Source organism: Schistocerca nitens, chromosome 6 (genome assembly GCF_023898315.1).
Source record: "Schistocerca nitens isolate TAMUIC-IGC-003100 chromosome 6, iqSchNite1.1, whole genome shotgun sequence".
In the NCBI taxonomy this organism is placed as follows: Eukaryota; Metazoa; Arthropoda; class Insecta; order Orthoptera; family Acrididae; genus Schistocerca; species Schistocerca nitens.
In genome coordinates, this window is record NC_064619.1 from 493,479,788 (window position 1) to 493,497,368 (window position 17,581).

Sequence of the window (17,581 nt, forward strand, 5' to 3'; positions counted from 1 at the left end):
ATCATTGTTTTCATCGCCTTTCTCCAGCGAATACCACCAATGTTCCCAGAATCAATTTTCATGCTTTACCGGATTTGCAGCTGATTTGAAACTTTCTAGTAGATTAAAACTGTGCAGTGGATTGGGACTCGAATCTGGAACTTTTAGCTTTCGCAGAAAAGTGCATTGACGTCTGTTCTGGAAACAATCCCATAGGCTGTGGCTGCACCATGTCTCCGAAATATCCTTTCTTCCAGGAGTGCTAGTCCTGCAAGGAATGTAGGAGAACAGCTGTGAAATTTGGAAGGTGGCAGATGTGGTACAGGCGAAAGTAGGCTTTCAGGGCGAATCGTGAGTCGTGCTGAACGAATCATCCATATTATTAACTAAAAGTCACTTCTTCACTTGCTTGTAAAACATAAAAATTTTAGTGAAAAATTTAAATCCTGTAGCAAATTTGGCACTTCTGCTGTTTAATTTCTCTAATTATTTTCATTGAGAAGAAAATCAAACATTATACCACCATAGCATAAAGAAAATGTTTCGCAAGAACGTAAACAGTTTTTTTTTTTAAATAATGTTCTTGTGCATACTAAATGTTCACTACTACAGTTGACTAACCCTCATCATCATGATTATTATTATTAATTCTTTTATTACTGTAAATAATTTTAAAGATATACTGATAATGGTTAACCTAGGCACCACTCTATCTAAAACCTTGTAATTTATTGCATTTTAATTCAATAAAAGATTTAGTAAAAAAACAAAAAAATGAGACAGCTCAGTCCGTTGGCACTTGCCTGTGAAAAGCGAAAATTTCAGACTGGAGTCCCGGTCCAGAACACACTTTTAATCTGACAGGAAACTTCAACTCCCAGACTGGAGTCCCGGTCCAGAACACACTTTTAATCTGACAGGAAACTTCATCTCCTATGTTGTTCTTCATTTTTTCGTGTACACTCACAGTGGTCTTCAATATTATTGCTAACGAACATGAATAGTAATGAAGACTGCTGTGGTTGTAGGTAAAATAATGAAGAATAACATGAATGTTACTACTGGAAAAAGACGATGAAAACAAATGTTCCAAGCTGTCATTTCATGTAAATTGCCTCCTAACACGAGTTGGTAGCCCATCCATCATTGTCACACCTTTGAAACTGTGATTTTTTTGTTTATTCTAGGGCAGTTAATTTGTAAACTAACGCACCAAGTATTTTAACAAAAGCATGTAAGCAATCTGACGATGAATATATGAATTCGAAACCGGCAACAGTGCTTTTTCAGAGCGATAAAGCATAGCCGTATTATGGCTGGTTGCTGCTGTGTACGGCCTACATTATGCAGCTTAACGTGGGCTCTGATCCACGATGAGGCATGGCATTTTGCACCACAACAAAGCATCCAGAGATGAAAGAAGCGACAAGTATATTTGTAATAAAGCACTTTCATACAGAGCATCATACCCGTATAGAAAAGCAACCGCGGATGAACCTGTGTATAATTTTTTTCCTAAAGTAAAGGCTTCTCATAAGAGGAACAAGAAACGAACATTAATCTTCAGGAGTCCGTAATCCAGACCCTTGCTCATACACCTTGTAACGATAATGTACTGAAGGTAAGGCGACGAAACAGATTGTTGTCTCACCGTATCAGCACGTGGGAAGACCCCAGCTTCCAGATGAAAGCAAGGCCACTGTGAGCGCGGGAAAAAATAATCGCGTAACAACGTGTCAGGGGAAGCGATGCGACAGATGAATTACCTGGAACGAATTGGCATGACTCTGCATAGCCAGATAGAGAATGGGTGAAATTTTACAGCGTCTCACAGTCAGTAGATGGAGAAAGCAAGGCACACCATTACATGAAATACTACGAAAAAGTGTATCTTAGAGAATGGTACAGCAACGAATTTACTGCCCTTAATACAAGTTACCTTGCACAGCGACCTTTATAAAGGGACATTTGGATTGAAAGAACAGTTTATCCAATCTGGCCTATCAGAATTTTGATCCTTAAACATTGGCAGAAACGAGGGTAATCTGCTTCTATTACTGACTCTGGTTATGAAATCTACTAAACACTTCTGTTAATCTTAAAGAAAAGGTGGAGTAAGATTTCACGCCCCGTCAATGAAGAGCTCATAATCTTGTAATGTAGAAGCATTAGAATAACGGAGACAGATTAGAATTTATTGTCTCGTCGACGATGAGATCATTAGAGACGTTGTACAAGATCGGAGTGGGAAAGGAGACCGAGTATCTTGCACGACGCTGTGACAAGGGAGGTCCTAGCCTCTGTTCGCACATGGAGACACCCGCCACTTATCATCGAAAGGTAATCTCTCAAAGGAAATTATTTTGCTGCGTAGATTTATTTTAAAATAAACACATTATTTCATTCTTGTTAATTACTAATTTTTCTCCTTGAACTAAATGAAGCTGTATCACACCAGAAGTTATTTTATGCTCACAGACAGAAGTATGCGGAAAAATATCACATGTGAGGACGCCCCTAACAGTGCAACCATAGTAGGTATGGTTACAACAATCACAGAATGAAGTTCACATGTAGAATGGAAAAAAGAGGCAACCCCTTTAGGTTTTGTACCCATACCAGAGTTCGTAACTCATTAAAACAGATCAGCGTAACTCTTGCGCTGGTAATGGCCAAGAGGACAAGATTACTTACTTGCGTGTCTGAAAGAACATAAGCATACATTGTTGAAGGTCCTCAGTTATGGATCGTCAACGATGTATGTTCTTTTAGACATACAAGTACTGTAAGTATTACAAGCCTATGTGGGCATACGATGTTAAAAACATTGTTCACGATTCCCCGTAGTCTCATTCTCCCTGTTACGGGAATCCAGTAATGTTGCAAGCATCAGGCGATAAATAAAGTGGCCTATTGCAAAAGGAAGTAAACAGTATGGCATATGGAGGTTTGTGTCGGTCTAGGAGCGTGGACGGATAGCCGAAGTGATTAAGTTGACCGCTAATTGAATATAAATGGCTTGGCCGGGTACACTGTAACATTACAGCCGAAATTTGCCACATATGGTAATTCTCTCTTTTAAAAAACTAAATTTATCACTTGTTGGTTTCTTTTGTGACCCTGGAACAAAATCTATATACCTACGAGGCACTCCACAACTACATTTTCAAAGAGACGTATCAGTAAATGGTCTGAGAGTTCGGATCCACGCTGATGTAGATTTTCTGTGGTTTCCTTAAATCGCTAAGCCATACATTTGGAGGGTTTCTTTGAAGAATCGAAGATTGATTTTCTTCCCCATGCTGGTCCATTTCGAGGGTGTGATCCGTCTCTAATGACCTCTTTGTCAACGGGCTGACAAATCCTAATCTTCCTTTAGTTCCTTAGCGTTAGTAAATAAGCCCACAGAACAAAATATTAGCCATCTTACCAAAAGAGCACGCTGCTCTCTTTGGGGTGCTATATATGGTGTACAACTCGTACCGGCCGGTCATGTGACCCACCACCGCTGACGTAATGGCAGAAGAGCAGAAAGGAGCTATGGTGTTTGGGCATGCCGTGAATGAAGTTACCCAATTTCTTGCTGTATTAATGCCTGCAAGGTATGCTGTAGACATCTGACAGTGGTCATAAACATATTCTAATCGACAAGTACTGGAGACGAGCGTTATATCTTGTCAATGAAAACAGAGTTTAAACCAAGCAAGAATTGCTGCTGTCAGTGAACATAGGTCCATCTCAACCAGTTTCCGAGCGAATATTGCGTAGGGAACTGCATGCAACGGAAATTTAGTGTCGAATACCTCGGTAAATTTACATCTATACTTTGCAAACCAGCCTGAGGTGCGTGGCAGAGGGTACGTCCATTGTACCAGTTATTAGGGCTTTCTTCCGTTCCATTCACGTATGGAACGCGGGAAGAATGCTTCTTTGAATGCCTCTGCGCGTAGTAATTATTTTAATCTTATTCTCACGATCCCTGTGAGAGATACGTAGGGGACTGTAGTATATCCATAGAGTCAATATTTAAAGCTGATTCTTGAAACTTTGTTAATAGACTCTCGGGATAGTTTGCGTCTGTCTTCAAGAGTCTGCCAGTTCAGTTCCTTCAGTATCTCTGTGACACTCTCCCACGGATCAAACAAACCTGTGACCATTCGTACTACCCTTCTCTGTAAATGTTCATTATCCGCTGTTATTCCTTTTTGGTATTGGTCCCAAACTCTTGAGCAATATTCTAGGATGGGTCTAACGAGTGATTTGTAAGCAATTACTTTAGTAGACTGATTGCACTTTCACAGTATTCTACCAGTAAAATGAAGTCTACCACCTGCTTTACCCACGACTGAGCCTATGTGATCGTTACATTTCATACCCCTACAAAGTGTTACACCCAGGTATTTGTATGTGTGTGTTGATTCCAATAGCTGGGACCGATGACCTCGCTGTTTGGTCCCCTACTCCAAACCAACCACTGGTCCAACAGCCATTGCTCAGAGCAGCACACAAAGACTTACTTTTTAAATGAGCCAGACAACAACAAAAACTGGACAGTAGCTTACTGGAGTCGTATTATGTTTATTTCAACATTATTGGTGGAGATTTCCATTTACAAGATGACAGCAGCCGTGGTCACAGGGTTTCAAGCATACTTTCCTGGTCTGAGGAACACTCAGGCACCCCACCGCACCTCGAAAGGCCCGCTAAATCACCCAGTATTAATCCCACAGAAACTGTCTGGGATTTTATGGAACAGTGGGTGAAATGTAGCAATCAAAACCCGTCCAGTTTGGTAATTCTGCATGGTCTGAATATCAACGAATGACTTCAGTTGGATATGACATACATGGAAAAACTTGTGGACTGCCTTCCTTGACAGAGGCCAGAAAATCATCTCCGTGTGCATCAACAACATGCTAGTTGGCTATAGCGCCGCATTTGGCGCTGTCCAGTAGGAGATGATGGTTAGGTCCTGACAGGGGCTGTCGCTGTGGGAACGCCGTCTGCGAAACATCCGCAGGCGCTTCCGGCGTCGGCCGTCGACCCCCTCCGCCGCGATAGCTTATCGGGGAGCTCTGTCATCTCCTTTCTTTTCGTCTCATCTCATCTCGCTTCGTCTTCTCCGCAGGCCATCACATGCCTTCCGCGGGAAAACGATGAATATCAAATCGGTGATGTCACTAGCTTCACTTTCCTCTCTGGTCACTGAAAAGGAAATTGTACATACTGTGCGTTGTTAACGTAGCCATCCTTCTCTCTCTATCTCTCTATTTTTGTCTTTTTTGTAGCTGTTAAATTTGATTCTGTTGATTACACTAGATGTTAGTGAAGCCCTGGGGCTACTCTGTGATTAATTTCCCAAGAATCTCTGCTTCAGAGATGTTCTCCAAGAGAGTGTTGTGCAAAAATAAGACTCCAATTACTTTTTAACCTCATTTCTACGGTGTTCCAAATAGTTCTTCTTCAGTTGATTTCTTGCAGCGCTATGTCGTTAGGTTTTATCTCCACTGAGGATGTTTCTTTTATCTTCCCAACAGATACGTTTCTTCTTCCAGTTGCAGCCGTCCTGATTTTGAAACGTCCAGAATTTACACCCATGATTTATAATTCTCCAAATGTTTGACAAATGTTTGTCTTGTATGTATACCAAGTTGTCCTTTCTTAGTAGTTTAAATTTACATTTTAAAGCTTGCAAACCCATCCCAGTTGTTATTTTCACATAGGCACCTGTTGTGTCGATATGACTTCATCGACAACATTCTGCAAGCTGCAAACCAAACATCACACTTGGTTTTTTGTTTTTTAATGACAGGAATAACAACAGTGACTTCTTACTAGGGAAACAGCATCAGACTGAAAGACCTATTCGAAAGACAGTCGGTTTAAAGTTTAAACATGGTTGGGACACAGCAATACTATATACTAAATACAATACCACCCTATTGCCGGTAGTATTCATTTCACTCCCAGAGTTCTGTAAGCCAACAATTCGGTCTTCTGGAAGGCAGGTGGAATCAAAAAGAAAGTGCATCTTGGTATTTGCACATACACAAATTATCGCCGCAGATGGAAGTCAAATTTATTAATCAATCATTAACAAGTTCAAAATCAGACTTTTGGGTTATTAGTCACTCATTTTAGCTCAGAGTCTGTCAGAACTTAGAAACAGATAATCAGCAAAGAGAAATGCTTTATACAAGGGGAAAAGGAGACATATCTCTTATTAAAAATGTTCACATCAATGCCTCGTAATAAATTATAAAATCGCGGAAATCGCCCAACAGCACTTCGCAGCTGTTGCTATAAACTCTTGGAGAGACTTCTATTAAATAGAATAAGCACAAGAATCAGAGATGATGTCCCCGTTGAACTAGAAGCTGCACAAACTGGATTCTAAAGCTGACTTCACAAATTGAAGTTGGATTGCAGACAACTGAAGACATCTGTAATGTTTGTCGGCTTGATTGTCTCTTACGATATAGTATAAAAGAAGAGCTCTTATGTAAGTCAATCAGAATCATCCCCTGCTGTACCACATTGCGATTACAAATTAAATGCTCCCAGACAGCACTTACGTGTACTCCAGGGTATTTTCATAAGCAAAGAAATGAAACTAAATAATGGACTACCTCAAGGGTCAGTAGTATCCCCTACTCTTTTCAACCTTTATACACACATCAACAGAAGTTTTGCATCACTCCCTTATTTAGAAGTTCATAGGACGGAAAACAAAACCCGCTCTGAATTACGCACTTATTCGTCAGTAATGTGTCTAGATGTAATGTGTGTGTGTGTGTGTGTGTGTGTTTAACGAAAAAATCGTCTGTTACCATGGGGATCTTTTCACAGCACTCCTGGGTAACGTCAATAAGTGGTGGAACGTCTCCTTGCTCGGCTGAAGGCTTGGATTCGTCGTGGTAAACCATCGATGAAATAACTAAGTCAGCCTTGGTCCTAATTGTCGCACTCCTCAGTGGAGATTGTGCGTAAGTCGCTGAGAGTGCATGATAGTTATCGACGTCCAAAAACAGCTCGTTTCAACCGATCCCACACATGTTCGATTGGGTTCCCATCCGGGTAAGAGGAAGGCCCCTCCATTCTGGTAATCTTAGCGTGCTGAAGGAAAGTGTTCACGAGGATGACACGATGAGCGAGCGAGCTGTTACCCATCAAGATGAAATTGTCACCAAAATATTGCCAATACGGACCCACTATTGGTTGCAAAATCTCGTCCCTGTACCGTAGAACAGTGCCCTGAACAACCACGCCCTTAACAACCATGTGCCCAACAACCACGAGAGGTGTACAGAACATCACTACACGACCATCTGGTAGCACAGGTGGATCGCAGTGTTGGAGGAATTCTATATTATCGGGCTCTCATCAAACATGTTGTCTGCGACTCTTAGGGTACAAACAGATCCGAGTTCCATCCGTGAACAACACCCGATGCTAATCGTGGGACGTCCATTCTGCATGATTTCTTCCCTATCTGTAACGGAGGCTATGGTGTGGCGGTGTACGACATGGTGATTGCCATGGTCGTTGGGTATGGATATTCGCATCATGCGATCGTCTACTAACAGTTTGATGCGATACATGGCGTCCTCTTCTAACACGGAAGCACTCAGCCCACGGTTCCTTTGACTCATAAGTCGTAGATATCGATCATCCCCTGCGCCTGCCGAACGTGGACGCCTGTGCTGTGTATGTCCTTAACACTACCTGTCAACTGGAACCTATTCCATTTCCGCACCACATCACTTTGACTCCGGTGCGCTGGTCGAGCGCTACTTCCCTAGCTGACAAGCCTGCTGCGCGTAACGTGATGATGCGGACCCGATCATTGGTCGCGACTGTCCTTCAGGGCATGATGGATGTGCACTCTGCCGTTTAAAAGATGTCTCTGATGCGTCTCTATTGGTACTTTACTTGCAGTTGAAAGCTGCAGACCATTCGATTGCGGAGCTCTAACCGTAGGTAGCGCTGAGGGATAATCTTCCGCTCGGTGCATAGCGGTCGCAATAGCAACATACCTGCACGACATTTCGGAGCGATGAAAAACTTCTCTTGGTATGTGTATTTCTGACAAACCTGAAGAAGAGCAAAGAAGTTTAGATATGTTGACAATCTAGTACTTGCGGTTCAGCACAAGGCGTTCAGAAGTGCTGAAAATACTCAAACTGATGATCTCGACGGACTACGTAAATATTTTACTATGTGGAGACTCATACTGAATGTTTCTAAAACCAAAATCAGCGTTACCACTCAAACAACAGAGCAGCAAACTATAAACTGAAGGTTCGTATGAACGACAAAGTGCCTGTCTATCAGTCACACAAATTATCTTGGCATTATCTTGATAGGACACTGTCTTTCAGGAAGCATTTCAAAAAGACTTCTTGGAAAATAAACACACGAAACAACCTTATCCAAAAACTCTGCGGTACTAACTGCGGAGCATAAGCAGATACTCTCCGACCTTCTGCGTTTAATTTAGCCTTTTCTGCGGCTGAACATTGAACTACGGTGTGGTTGAACAGCCATCACATAAATAAAATAAACACTCAGAGGTGTTAGCAAGGCAGTTTGCTTTCCCCATTACTCTTCATTACGATTATGGAGACATTCGTGAAAGAAATAAGGAAGTAGAAAATGAAGATTTGAATGTTTTTGCTTTTTGTGATGAAATCACCATTTGGGGAGTGACAGAAATGGAGGCTCAGAGGAGACCGTATTACTGGAATAAAAAACTTAGAACTCAAGTTGACTGTGAGTAAGAGCGAGACAGTGGCAATGGATGAGTGGGACACCCACACCTTGTAACATCATACTGGAAGAAGATAAGGCTGAATTATGAAAAGTTTCAGTTATCTGGGTAAAGTCGTATCAAGGGATGGAAATGCCAGACTAGAAGCTTTAAACAGAGTAGGAGAAGGATTAGCTTCTTCCTCCAGGTATGAAACGTAATCAGGGGCAAGGGAGTTCCTCTAAGAGCTAAACAGACCATGTATAAAACCTATCTCCTGCTGATTATGACGTATAGCCTGGAGACCTGTGTCATAAATAAGAGAGTCAAATACAACTATGAGAATGAAGTTCCCTAGGTCAGCTCTTCTAAAAACCAGGAGAGGCGAGTCAGGAACGAATATTAAGGAGAGATCTGCAGATGACCTTGCTCATGGAGGAAAGAATGACTGCTGCGAGACTGAAGTGGTCAGGTCATGTGTAGCGGATGAACCTGACTCGCACTCCACGTCATTATATGGAGATGGAGGTACCAGGAAATCGGCTGATAGGGCGGCAGAAAAGAGATGGGTAGACAAGGTTAACTAAGATCTCAAGAAGATAGGAGTAACGTGGGATGCAGTGACGAGAAAAAGGCTATACTAGGATAGAAATCAATGGCGGCATATCGATTACAAACCAATGAATGTGATGATGATGATGATTCAGATCAATACAATCGTGAGAAACATCTCTGGGTGCGTAAGAACTAATCCACTCTACTGGTTTCCAAGACTCAGCCACATAGCCCCTCCTATCTTTAGAGGACAAGAAGCCCCGTTGAAAGAAGATTCCAATATAATGAAAAATCTTCAACTTCCCATCCACGAAGGTATCCCCGGGTTGACAACAAACCGACTTTGTTTCAGAAATCCACCCCTGCGCTTGGTTAAACAGCTTGCTGATAGCGTCTTTACCATTGACATCTAACGGCGAGAAATCTGGACTGCGAATGCATGACTTCGTCTTTCAGTCAAGTTGAAAACTTCACGTTACATCCCCGTATATTTCGATTCTGAGCTTCAAAAATAAAACCAATTAAGCACCTTTTCTTGGAATTTCAAACTCTTGAGCCCTATGTTTTTAAGTGTTAATCGCCGACTATAAAGTTTCCAAAGTCAAAAATCTTGTCTAAGGTTTTAAAGCCGTTTGCCAGTACAACATGAAGACCACGTAGAATTTGTTCCACGGGCGTTCTCTGCAGTCGTTATTCAAATTTCAAAATCGTTGTCTCTGGTGGTGGCAATTGCTGCGCCGTAGGCCGACTTTCATCTTCATGAAAATTTCTTTCTTGCTCGAATTCGTTGAACCAATGAAACATGATAGCCAAACAACAGAATTTCCAAATGCTAAATGTGATTTTATGAGGTACACTGAAATGTAAAAAATAAATAGAAGAAAAGAAAACCAACTGACAGAAATGCTCTCATTTTAGCTCATTGCTGACAGCTAATGAATATCTCCGTAGATAACGACTTCGGATAGGTTTGCATCGCGGATAATAGTCAAACATCGTTGTACATTGCAGTATAAACAAGGTTGTATGCTACTGTCGCGTGTCTACTGGAAACGAGAGAATGTATCAGAAACCCTTCTCAAATTTTTCAGGTTTTTTCTTGTAGATCGAAGATAAGCTAGTTCAATTGTCGCCATGATAGTTGCGTTCTTTTTCACAGGGCTCGATGTAAAGTCACTGCTTGTTGTGGAAGAGCCTCAAAAAGGACCGTCAATTGTTATCGTGCAATGTGTACCGGACGAGCTATACGTGCTCTCTCTGCCAGGTCGCTTTGGGGGATAAGTTCTATCCAGTCAAACGCACAGATAAATCTATTACATATTTGTGGCCAATCTGCTTCCGGCCAATAACTGTTGACCCTGAAGTCAATGCACACTTTATATGAATTAAAATTGACAGACTAACAGGTGGGCTAAAGGTGTAGTTTAATAGGTGCATGTGAAGATGTATTTTCCCACCCACTGTGTACTGACACACCAAAAAATTGCTCTGAATGCTACTGAGATCATCAGTCCCTTAGAACTTAGAACTACTTAAACCTAACTAACCTAAGGACATCACACACATCCATGCCCGAGGCAGGATTCGAATCTGTGACCGTTGCGGCCGCGCGGTTCCAGACTGTAGCGCCTAGAACCGCTCGGCCACTCCGGCCGCCTACTGACACAACAACACAGTTCTTACGAAGCCATCAACATGCCTGTTGCGTAGACCGAGGTTTAGCTGAATTTTCCGGCTGTTAGCAAACAAACCATTGATTGCAGTACTTTTTCGCCTGGGTGCTTCAGGCATATAGGGCACCTTGTGTGTGCAGTACGCCACCGCGACTCCTCGTGCCTCTAGACATACAAAATTTTCTTGAAATTGCAATTAGCTTGAGGAAACTGCTTTCGCAATAGTCCATATGCTGCATATTTTGGAATTCATTAATTTTGCCTGTAAAGCTGCCAAAAAGATTTAATCATTCTGGAAAAATGGGAATATTAGCTCAGGGACAAACTCGAACTGAGGCAGAAATTAATGTCTGTTAAAACTGTGTTCAAGATAATCTTCCACATAATATTTTTACTTTACGTGTGGCCATCTGCAAATTTTGCCAACCTCACTGTATTTTTAAGTAAAGTGCAGGTACTACCACACAATCTGTAGATTAATTCCTGAACTGTGGGATTAATTTTAAATGTTAATATATAAGATTCTTTTCGCACTACCGGAAACAGATCCAGAGGGCACGTGAGTATGTTAAAGGGTTGGTGTTGCAGGGACGGCCGGGAGATGCTGGGCCGCGTGGTCCTGACGGGCTGGACGGCTGCAACGGGACGGACGGAATCCCCGGGACGAGGGGAATCCCCGGTGGGCCAGGGCCGCGAGGCATGGAGGGCTCTCCTGGAGAGCAGGGACCCACTGGCGACCCGGGCGACGGCGGCGTCAACTCCAAAGGCGTCAAGGGAGACCGCGGCGTGCCTGGCAGACCGGGACAGCCCGTAAGTACCAGCGGCACGTACCAACTAATCACTATGCAAATATGAAAGTGAAGCTATAAACACTATTAACTGTCGCCGTGCAGCCTTGATGATGGTATTAAGTGAGGAACTATTACTATAGTTTGATTAAAATTATGTGGTAGGTGACACTTCACAGACTGGAGCTGGTTTCCTCCAGAGCGCTCAACATCACGCCCGAACCGTTCGCCATTGCCGAACAACCACAACAGTTAGTTACTTCAACTTGTCCCGCTTTCTTTGTTGTAGTGTTTGGATCCGAATTCTGCATCTGGCGCTTTAATTTCCTATTTCATTGCACACGATAAAAAAAAAAGTACACACACACACACACGCACACACGCCGGATGCTAGCGATATAAACGCTTTTCATACAGAGTGCTAATCAAACATTACTGAATCCTTCCGCTCTAGACTCGATTCAGCGTCACATATACGGTTATTATAATGATAGAGAGTGTGCTGGGTGGCAGTGGGCGAAGCTTGCTTATTCCGCTGTTCGAGCCCCTCTCAGAATTCGTTCATCACCTTGTGAACAAAGAGTACAGCCTCTTCGCTCCTTTTTATAAATAATATAAACAATTCCTGCGCACACGAATGAACTTTCTATTCACAATGGTTACTTATTGTTAAAGCGCAGAATACTGTTACGTAGCTAGAGTTGCTTCCAAACATCCGCACCGAGCTGGCCGCCTGCCACAAGACAAGAGGCTCGGCGCATTGCGGCCGGTGTGTTCGTCAATCCGCGCTGATCTGCGCAACAAGGAATAAGTGTCGCGCAGTGTCAGTACATCAAAAGAAATGGTTCGTTCGTGCGCGGCTCTGCTTCCATTTTTATTGACGCGTTCCATTCTGCGCTGCTATGCGCCGCGCGTTTCTGAGCCGTGGCGCGTTTGGTGTGCGTTCAGCCTAGGTTGGCAAGGAGTGTAAGCATTCCGGAGTGACACGAAGTTAGCCGACTTTCACCGAACAGAGATAAGTTACTTTTTTTTAAAGTGTGCAACCTTAATACCAAACGTTGTCGAACCAATTATTACTTGGAAATGGCCTTTGAAAATTGTTCCACAATTAGAGGTGTAGAGAAAACTGCTTCATGGAATGCTTATGTTCCTTATCACTTTAGTAGCGAGCACGTAGCACTAAAAATCTTTAGATCAAGTATAGTTTGTAAGACAAGAGAATTGAGGAGTGCCGTATCTCTTTCTCCTTCGTTAAAAGAGAACAAATGTGACAAATAATTTAGATCAGCGTATGTTTGTTTTCGTTCTGGCAACTATTCTTTTTTTGAGCTGTAAACAGGTGTTCATTGTAGTAACAGTGATTTACATCTTTGGACTGATTGGTGTTTAATACTTTTTTTCAGGGGGAAACAGGGCTGCCTGGTATGCGTGGCCTTCAAGGACAACCAGGAGACACTGGAAATCCGGTAATTCGCTCTTTTAGTTACTAGCATTGGTGCAGACTTCGTGCGCCACAGAGTAATAATGAAAAAAAAAATTGTTTCGTAAAGTATATATTTTGCTGTCCCGGCAAGTTAATGATTCTATTTTATACATAAAACTGATTCATGAACTATAAACAATGCCTGCAAAACCTCCAGAAATAATAACAATAACAATCACCTCATTCTAACTCGAGAGATACAGATGACATGAGACGCATTGGTAGTTTGTGAATTATCGAGACTCCAGAGAATTCAGAATGAACAATTTCCTAAGAGTATTTAGTTTGTTTATTTCTGTTATCTAGAACGTTTCAGAAGTGAGGAGCTAGTACATAATTTCTTTGTTCATGACTGTAAGAATAGACATTTTTCTTCAATAACCGTAGCCTGTATAAATTATACTCAAATAGAATTAGAACGCTCTACATTCATAAAGGTTGTGTCTTTAGTAATGACGCTAGTTCTCTAACGTGGCTAGATCTTGCTAAGAAATTTCTGCAGCTTCATATTGTCAATGTAGTGTGTGTCGAAGTAGGTACGCCATGTGATGCGGTGCTATTTGAATGTTCCAGCTCTTTCTCGCAAAACATATGGTATCCCTTTGTCAAATGTGTATATTTCAAGTAGGTTCATTGTGTCTGATAACGTAAAAAACAACTTTTAGCACTCCCATCAGCTCTTATGCTAATGGTTATTGTCTTTGTGGAAGGCAGTCCAATATTTTATGTTGTGATGTTGGCAGTAACCCTTCTCCTACTTTCACCATCTTGAAACACGTTATACTCCTGTCTGTGCCCTTCTATTAAAAGTATAAACCGAACAAAATGTGACATACTGTGTGTCCACATTTATTTCAACCCACACAGACTAGAGGGAGGGAGCAACCAATAACTCTTCATCGTTGCTGCAGGGCATTCAGCAAGAAAACTAACTGCATTTTGGTTTCCTCCTGTACCTAAAATATGCTGCTCAGACTAAATAATTAATAAGGGAATATTGAGACTCATCAGACTACTGTAAGAGTTTGTTAGAGAGAAAGTAGATATGAAATAGCTCATAGTGAGATATATGCAGAACAAGTTCATAGCTGCAGCTGGTGCTATCAGCTAAGAAAAAAAGTTGCCAGCATGTCAGAGACAGTCGAGAAAGGCTGTTGCAAACTGACCCAAGGATTGACTGCAAAAGAACATCAAGCTGTGGCAGCATGTGGTAAATTATTTGCTGTTGGAAAGGGAAGGACTGTATGTTGGAGATCAATCTCCTGATGACTTGTAAGTCATTAGAGATGAATATTAATTGATTGGAGGAGATAATGGTCCTAACCTCACTGGACAAACCACCTCAGATGTGGTAGTGACATTTCTTTCCCATTATTCTGAAATCCTGGTTGTGGTGATCTGTATCCTCCAAAATCCTGGTTTTTGTGATCAACTAATATGTAATGTAGCTTGAGGTTTAGGATAGGTTGGAAGCTGATAGTTTGGTTGTGAGTTGACAAAGCCAACAATGTGAATATGGAATAAAATACATGGTAACAAATTTATTCATGATAAATAATTAAACCCACAAGATAAACTCGAAAAGGTGTATTACACAAAAGATAAATCTCCAGTGAATATTTTGGTACATATTATGTACAGATTCATTCATAAACAATATAAACTGCAAGGAGGAACCGATATGTGCCTCCTACTAAAGTAATCATGCTGACATTAATGCCAAATAATTTGAGAACACTCTGGATAATCATTTATTTATTTATTTATTTATTTGATTAGCCATCCGTAGACATTTTGCAATGTATGGATGTTGTCAGTTTGGATACAGTGATTTTTGCAGATACATTGACACTTTTATATGCATTTACAGAGTATACAAATACAATGACATTTATCACTTACATTCAACAATTAAATATTCACTTATTGTTTAGAAACAGTGTTCCTGAAAATATATTTTAAGGGTTTTCTGTAACAGTACATGTTGTTAATTTCTTTGATGTCCTGTGCAGCTTGTTATACATTTACAGAATATACAATACAATGTCATTATGTCACTTAAATTACATTCAAACATTTAAATATTCACTTACTGTGTAAAAACAGTGTTCCTGAAAATACAGTTTAAGAGTTTTTCTGAAACAGTACATGCTGTTAATTTCTTTGATTTCCTGTGGCAGCTTGTTGTACAATTTTACACCCTGATACAAGAAACTTTTTTGGGTCTTATGCTTGTTTCTCCTATCTAGATGAAGGCAGTGGCTTGTTCTTGTGCTATAGCTGTGTAAAATGCTGTTTGTACTATAATTCACTATATTTTTCTTTATATATACTATAGTGTGGAACATAAATAAACAGGGAACAGTTAGAATACCAAGTATTTTGAATAGTTCTCTGCAGTGAGCCCACTTACTGCTTTTAGTTATAATTCTCACTGCTCTCTTCTGCACTTTAAAAACTGTTTGTAAGTTGAGTACATTATTTCCCCAGAAAATTATCCCATAGCTTATGACTGAATGTACATAGCTAAAATATACAGTTCTTAGACATTCATCGCTGCATACTGAGGAGAGAACTCTAAGTGCGTAACACGTTGTAGATATCTTTTTTGTGAGTTTTTTAACATGTTCACTCCACCTAAGCTGGCTGTCAATATGCAACCCTAGGAATTTTGTGGTGGGCACTTCGTCTACAGAGGTGTTATGTAGCTTTAACTTTAGGGGACTGTTTTTTCTGTTTATTCTAAAGCGTATGCTATTTGTTTTCTTAATATTTAAGGTCACTTTATTCTCTGTAGACCATTTGTAGACATCTTTCAGTGATTCATTACAATTTTCCAACATTTGTGCTGATGTCTCACTGGTGATTATAATACTGCTGTCATCGGCAAACAATATCTTCTCTCCATGTCGGATATATTGTGGAAAGTCATTTATATAAATCAAGAACAACACCGGACCCAGCACACTTCCCTGAGGGACCCCAATATTAATATGTTGTGGATCTGACAGGTGTTTTTCTATGAACTTTGATCTACTGGAGACATGCGAGATCTCTACCCACTGTACTCTATTTTTTAGGTATGAATGGAACCATTTGTTGATTACCCCTCTTACTCCTAGTGCTTCTAACTTAAGTAATAGATTCTGGTGGTCAACTGTATCAAAGGCCTTTGACAGGTCAAGGAATATGCCAGATACATAGTTGCCTTCATCCAGTGCTTCTAAAACCACTTTAGTGAAATGTGCTATTGCCATTTCTGTATCTCTGCCTGGTCTGAAACCAAATTGGTCATTTGAAAGAAGGTTGTATTTGTTTAGATAGCTCATAAGTCTGTTCTTCATTATGGACTCTATTATTTTGGAAAATGATGACAGTAGGGCAATTGGCCTGTAGTTCTCAATGTTTTCTACATCATCTTTTTTGTGTAGAGGTAAAATTTTTGCATGTTTCAGATAATCAGGGAAACAACCGGCTTTGAAAGATTCATTTATGATATTGGTTAGGGGGGCTTTGATACTATTTATGCATTTTTTCAGCACTGACATTGGAATTTCATCTAAACCTGCTGAATTTTTGCTCTTTAATTTCCTTACCACATTACATACTTCTTCCTCAGTAGTGGGTAGCAATACCATTGAATTTGATGTATATTCCCGTGTTCGTGGATTATGAGATTTTGAAAAATTTTCCTGTAACTTTGTAGCTATACTACTAAAGTAAGAATTAACAAAGTTTGCTAGTTCTTTTGGGGTACTTGTTAGGTTTTCTTTGTTCCTGATTTGGGTGTTTATTTGCCTTTGTGTTGCTGTTCCTGTCTCTTGTTTCACTATAGTCCATGTAGCTTTACTTTTATTTTTAGCTAGATTTATTAGTCTATCATTGGCCTTTTTTTTTGCAACATTGAGCACCTTCCTATAGATTTTTTTGTAGTTTCTGTAATAATGAAGAAAATCTGGATCACTGTTGTTGTTTTTTATAGAGTTTAGGTATTTAAAAGTTTGGGCAGATTTTCTAATTCCTGTGGTAATCCACTTATTTTTGGTGGATGTTCCAGTAGAACTTAGTGCTTTGGGGAAGGCTTCTTCGAATATTATCTTAAACTCCGACATGAATTTGGAGAATTTCTGATTCACATTATTTTCTGAATATACTTCTTCCCATCTTTCATGTCTTAATTGTAAGCAAAATTTTTGTATTGCTGCGTCTGAGTAGACTCTTTTAAACATGTGGAGGTTTACTGGTTTTTCTACAGAAGCTTTTACTTTTATGATTTGGCATAAATGATCTGACAGTCCAAGATTTTTGACAGGGATTTAAAACCTGATTCTTCACAATACATGTCCTAACCACT

The 17,581-nt window shown here is 40.6% G+C and overlaps 1 protein-coding gene across 1 annotated transcript in view; it reads left to right on the plus strand.

Annotated features, from left to right (window-relative positions):
• LOC126263018 (collagen alpha-5(IV) chain-like) overlaps positions 1 to 17,581 on the plus strand; it is a 609,289-nt gene that overhangs the window by 415,794 nt on the left and 175,914 nt on the right. The window contains exons 4-5 of the mRNA XM_049959984.1: positions 11,545 to 11,766; positions 13,148 to 13,210. Of these exons, the coding sequence (XP_049815941.1) occupies positions 11,545 to 11,766; positions 13,148 to 13,210 (285 nt within the window). The remainder of the gene's footprint in view (positions 1 to 11,544; positions 11,767 to 13,147; positions 13,211 to 17,581) is intronic.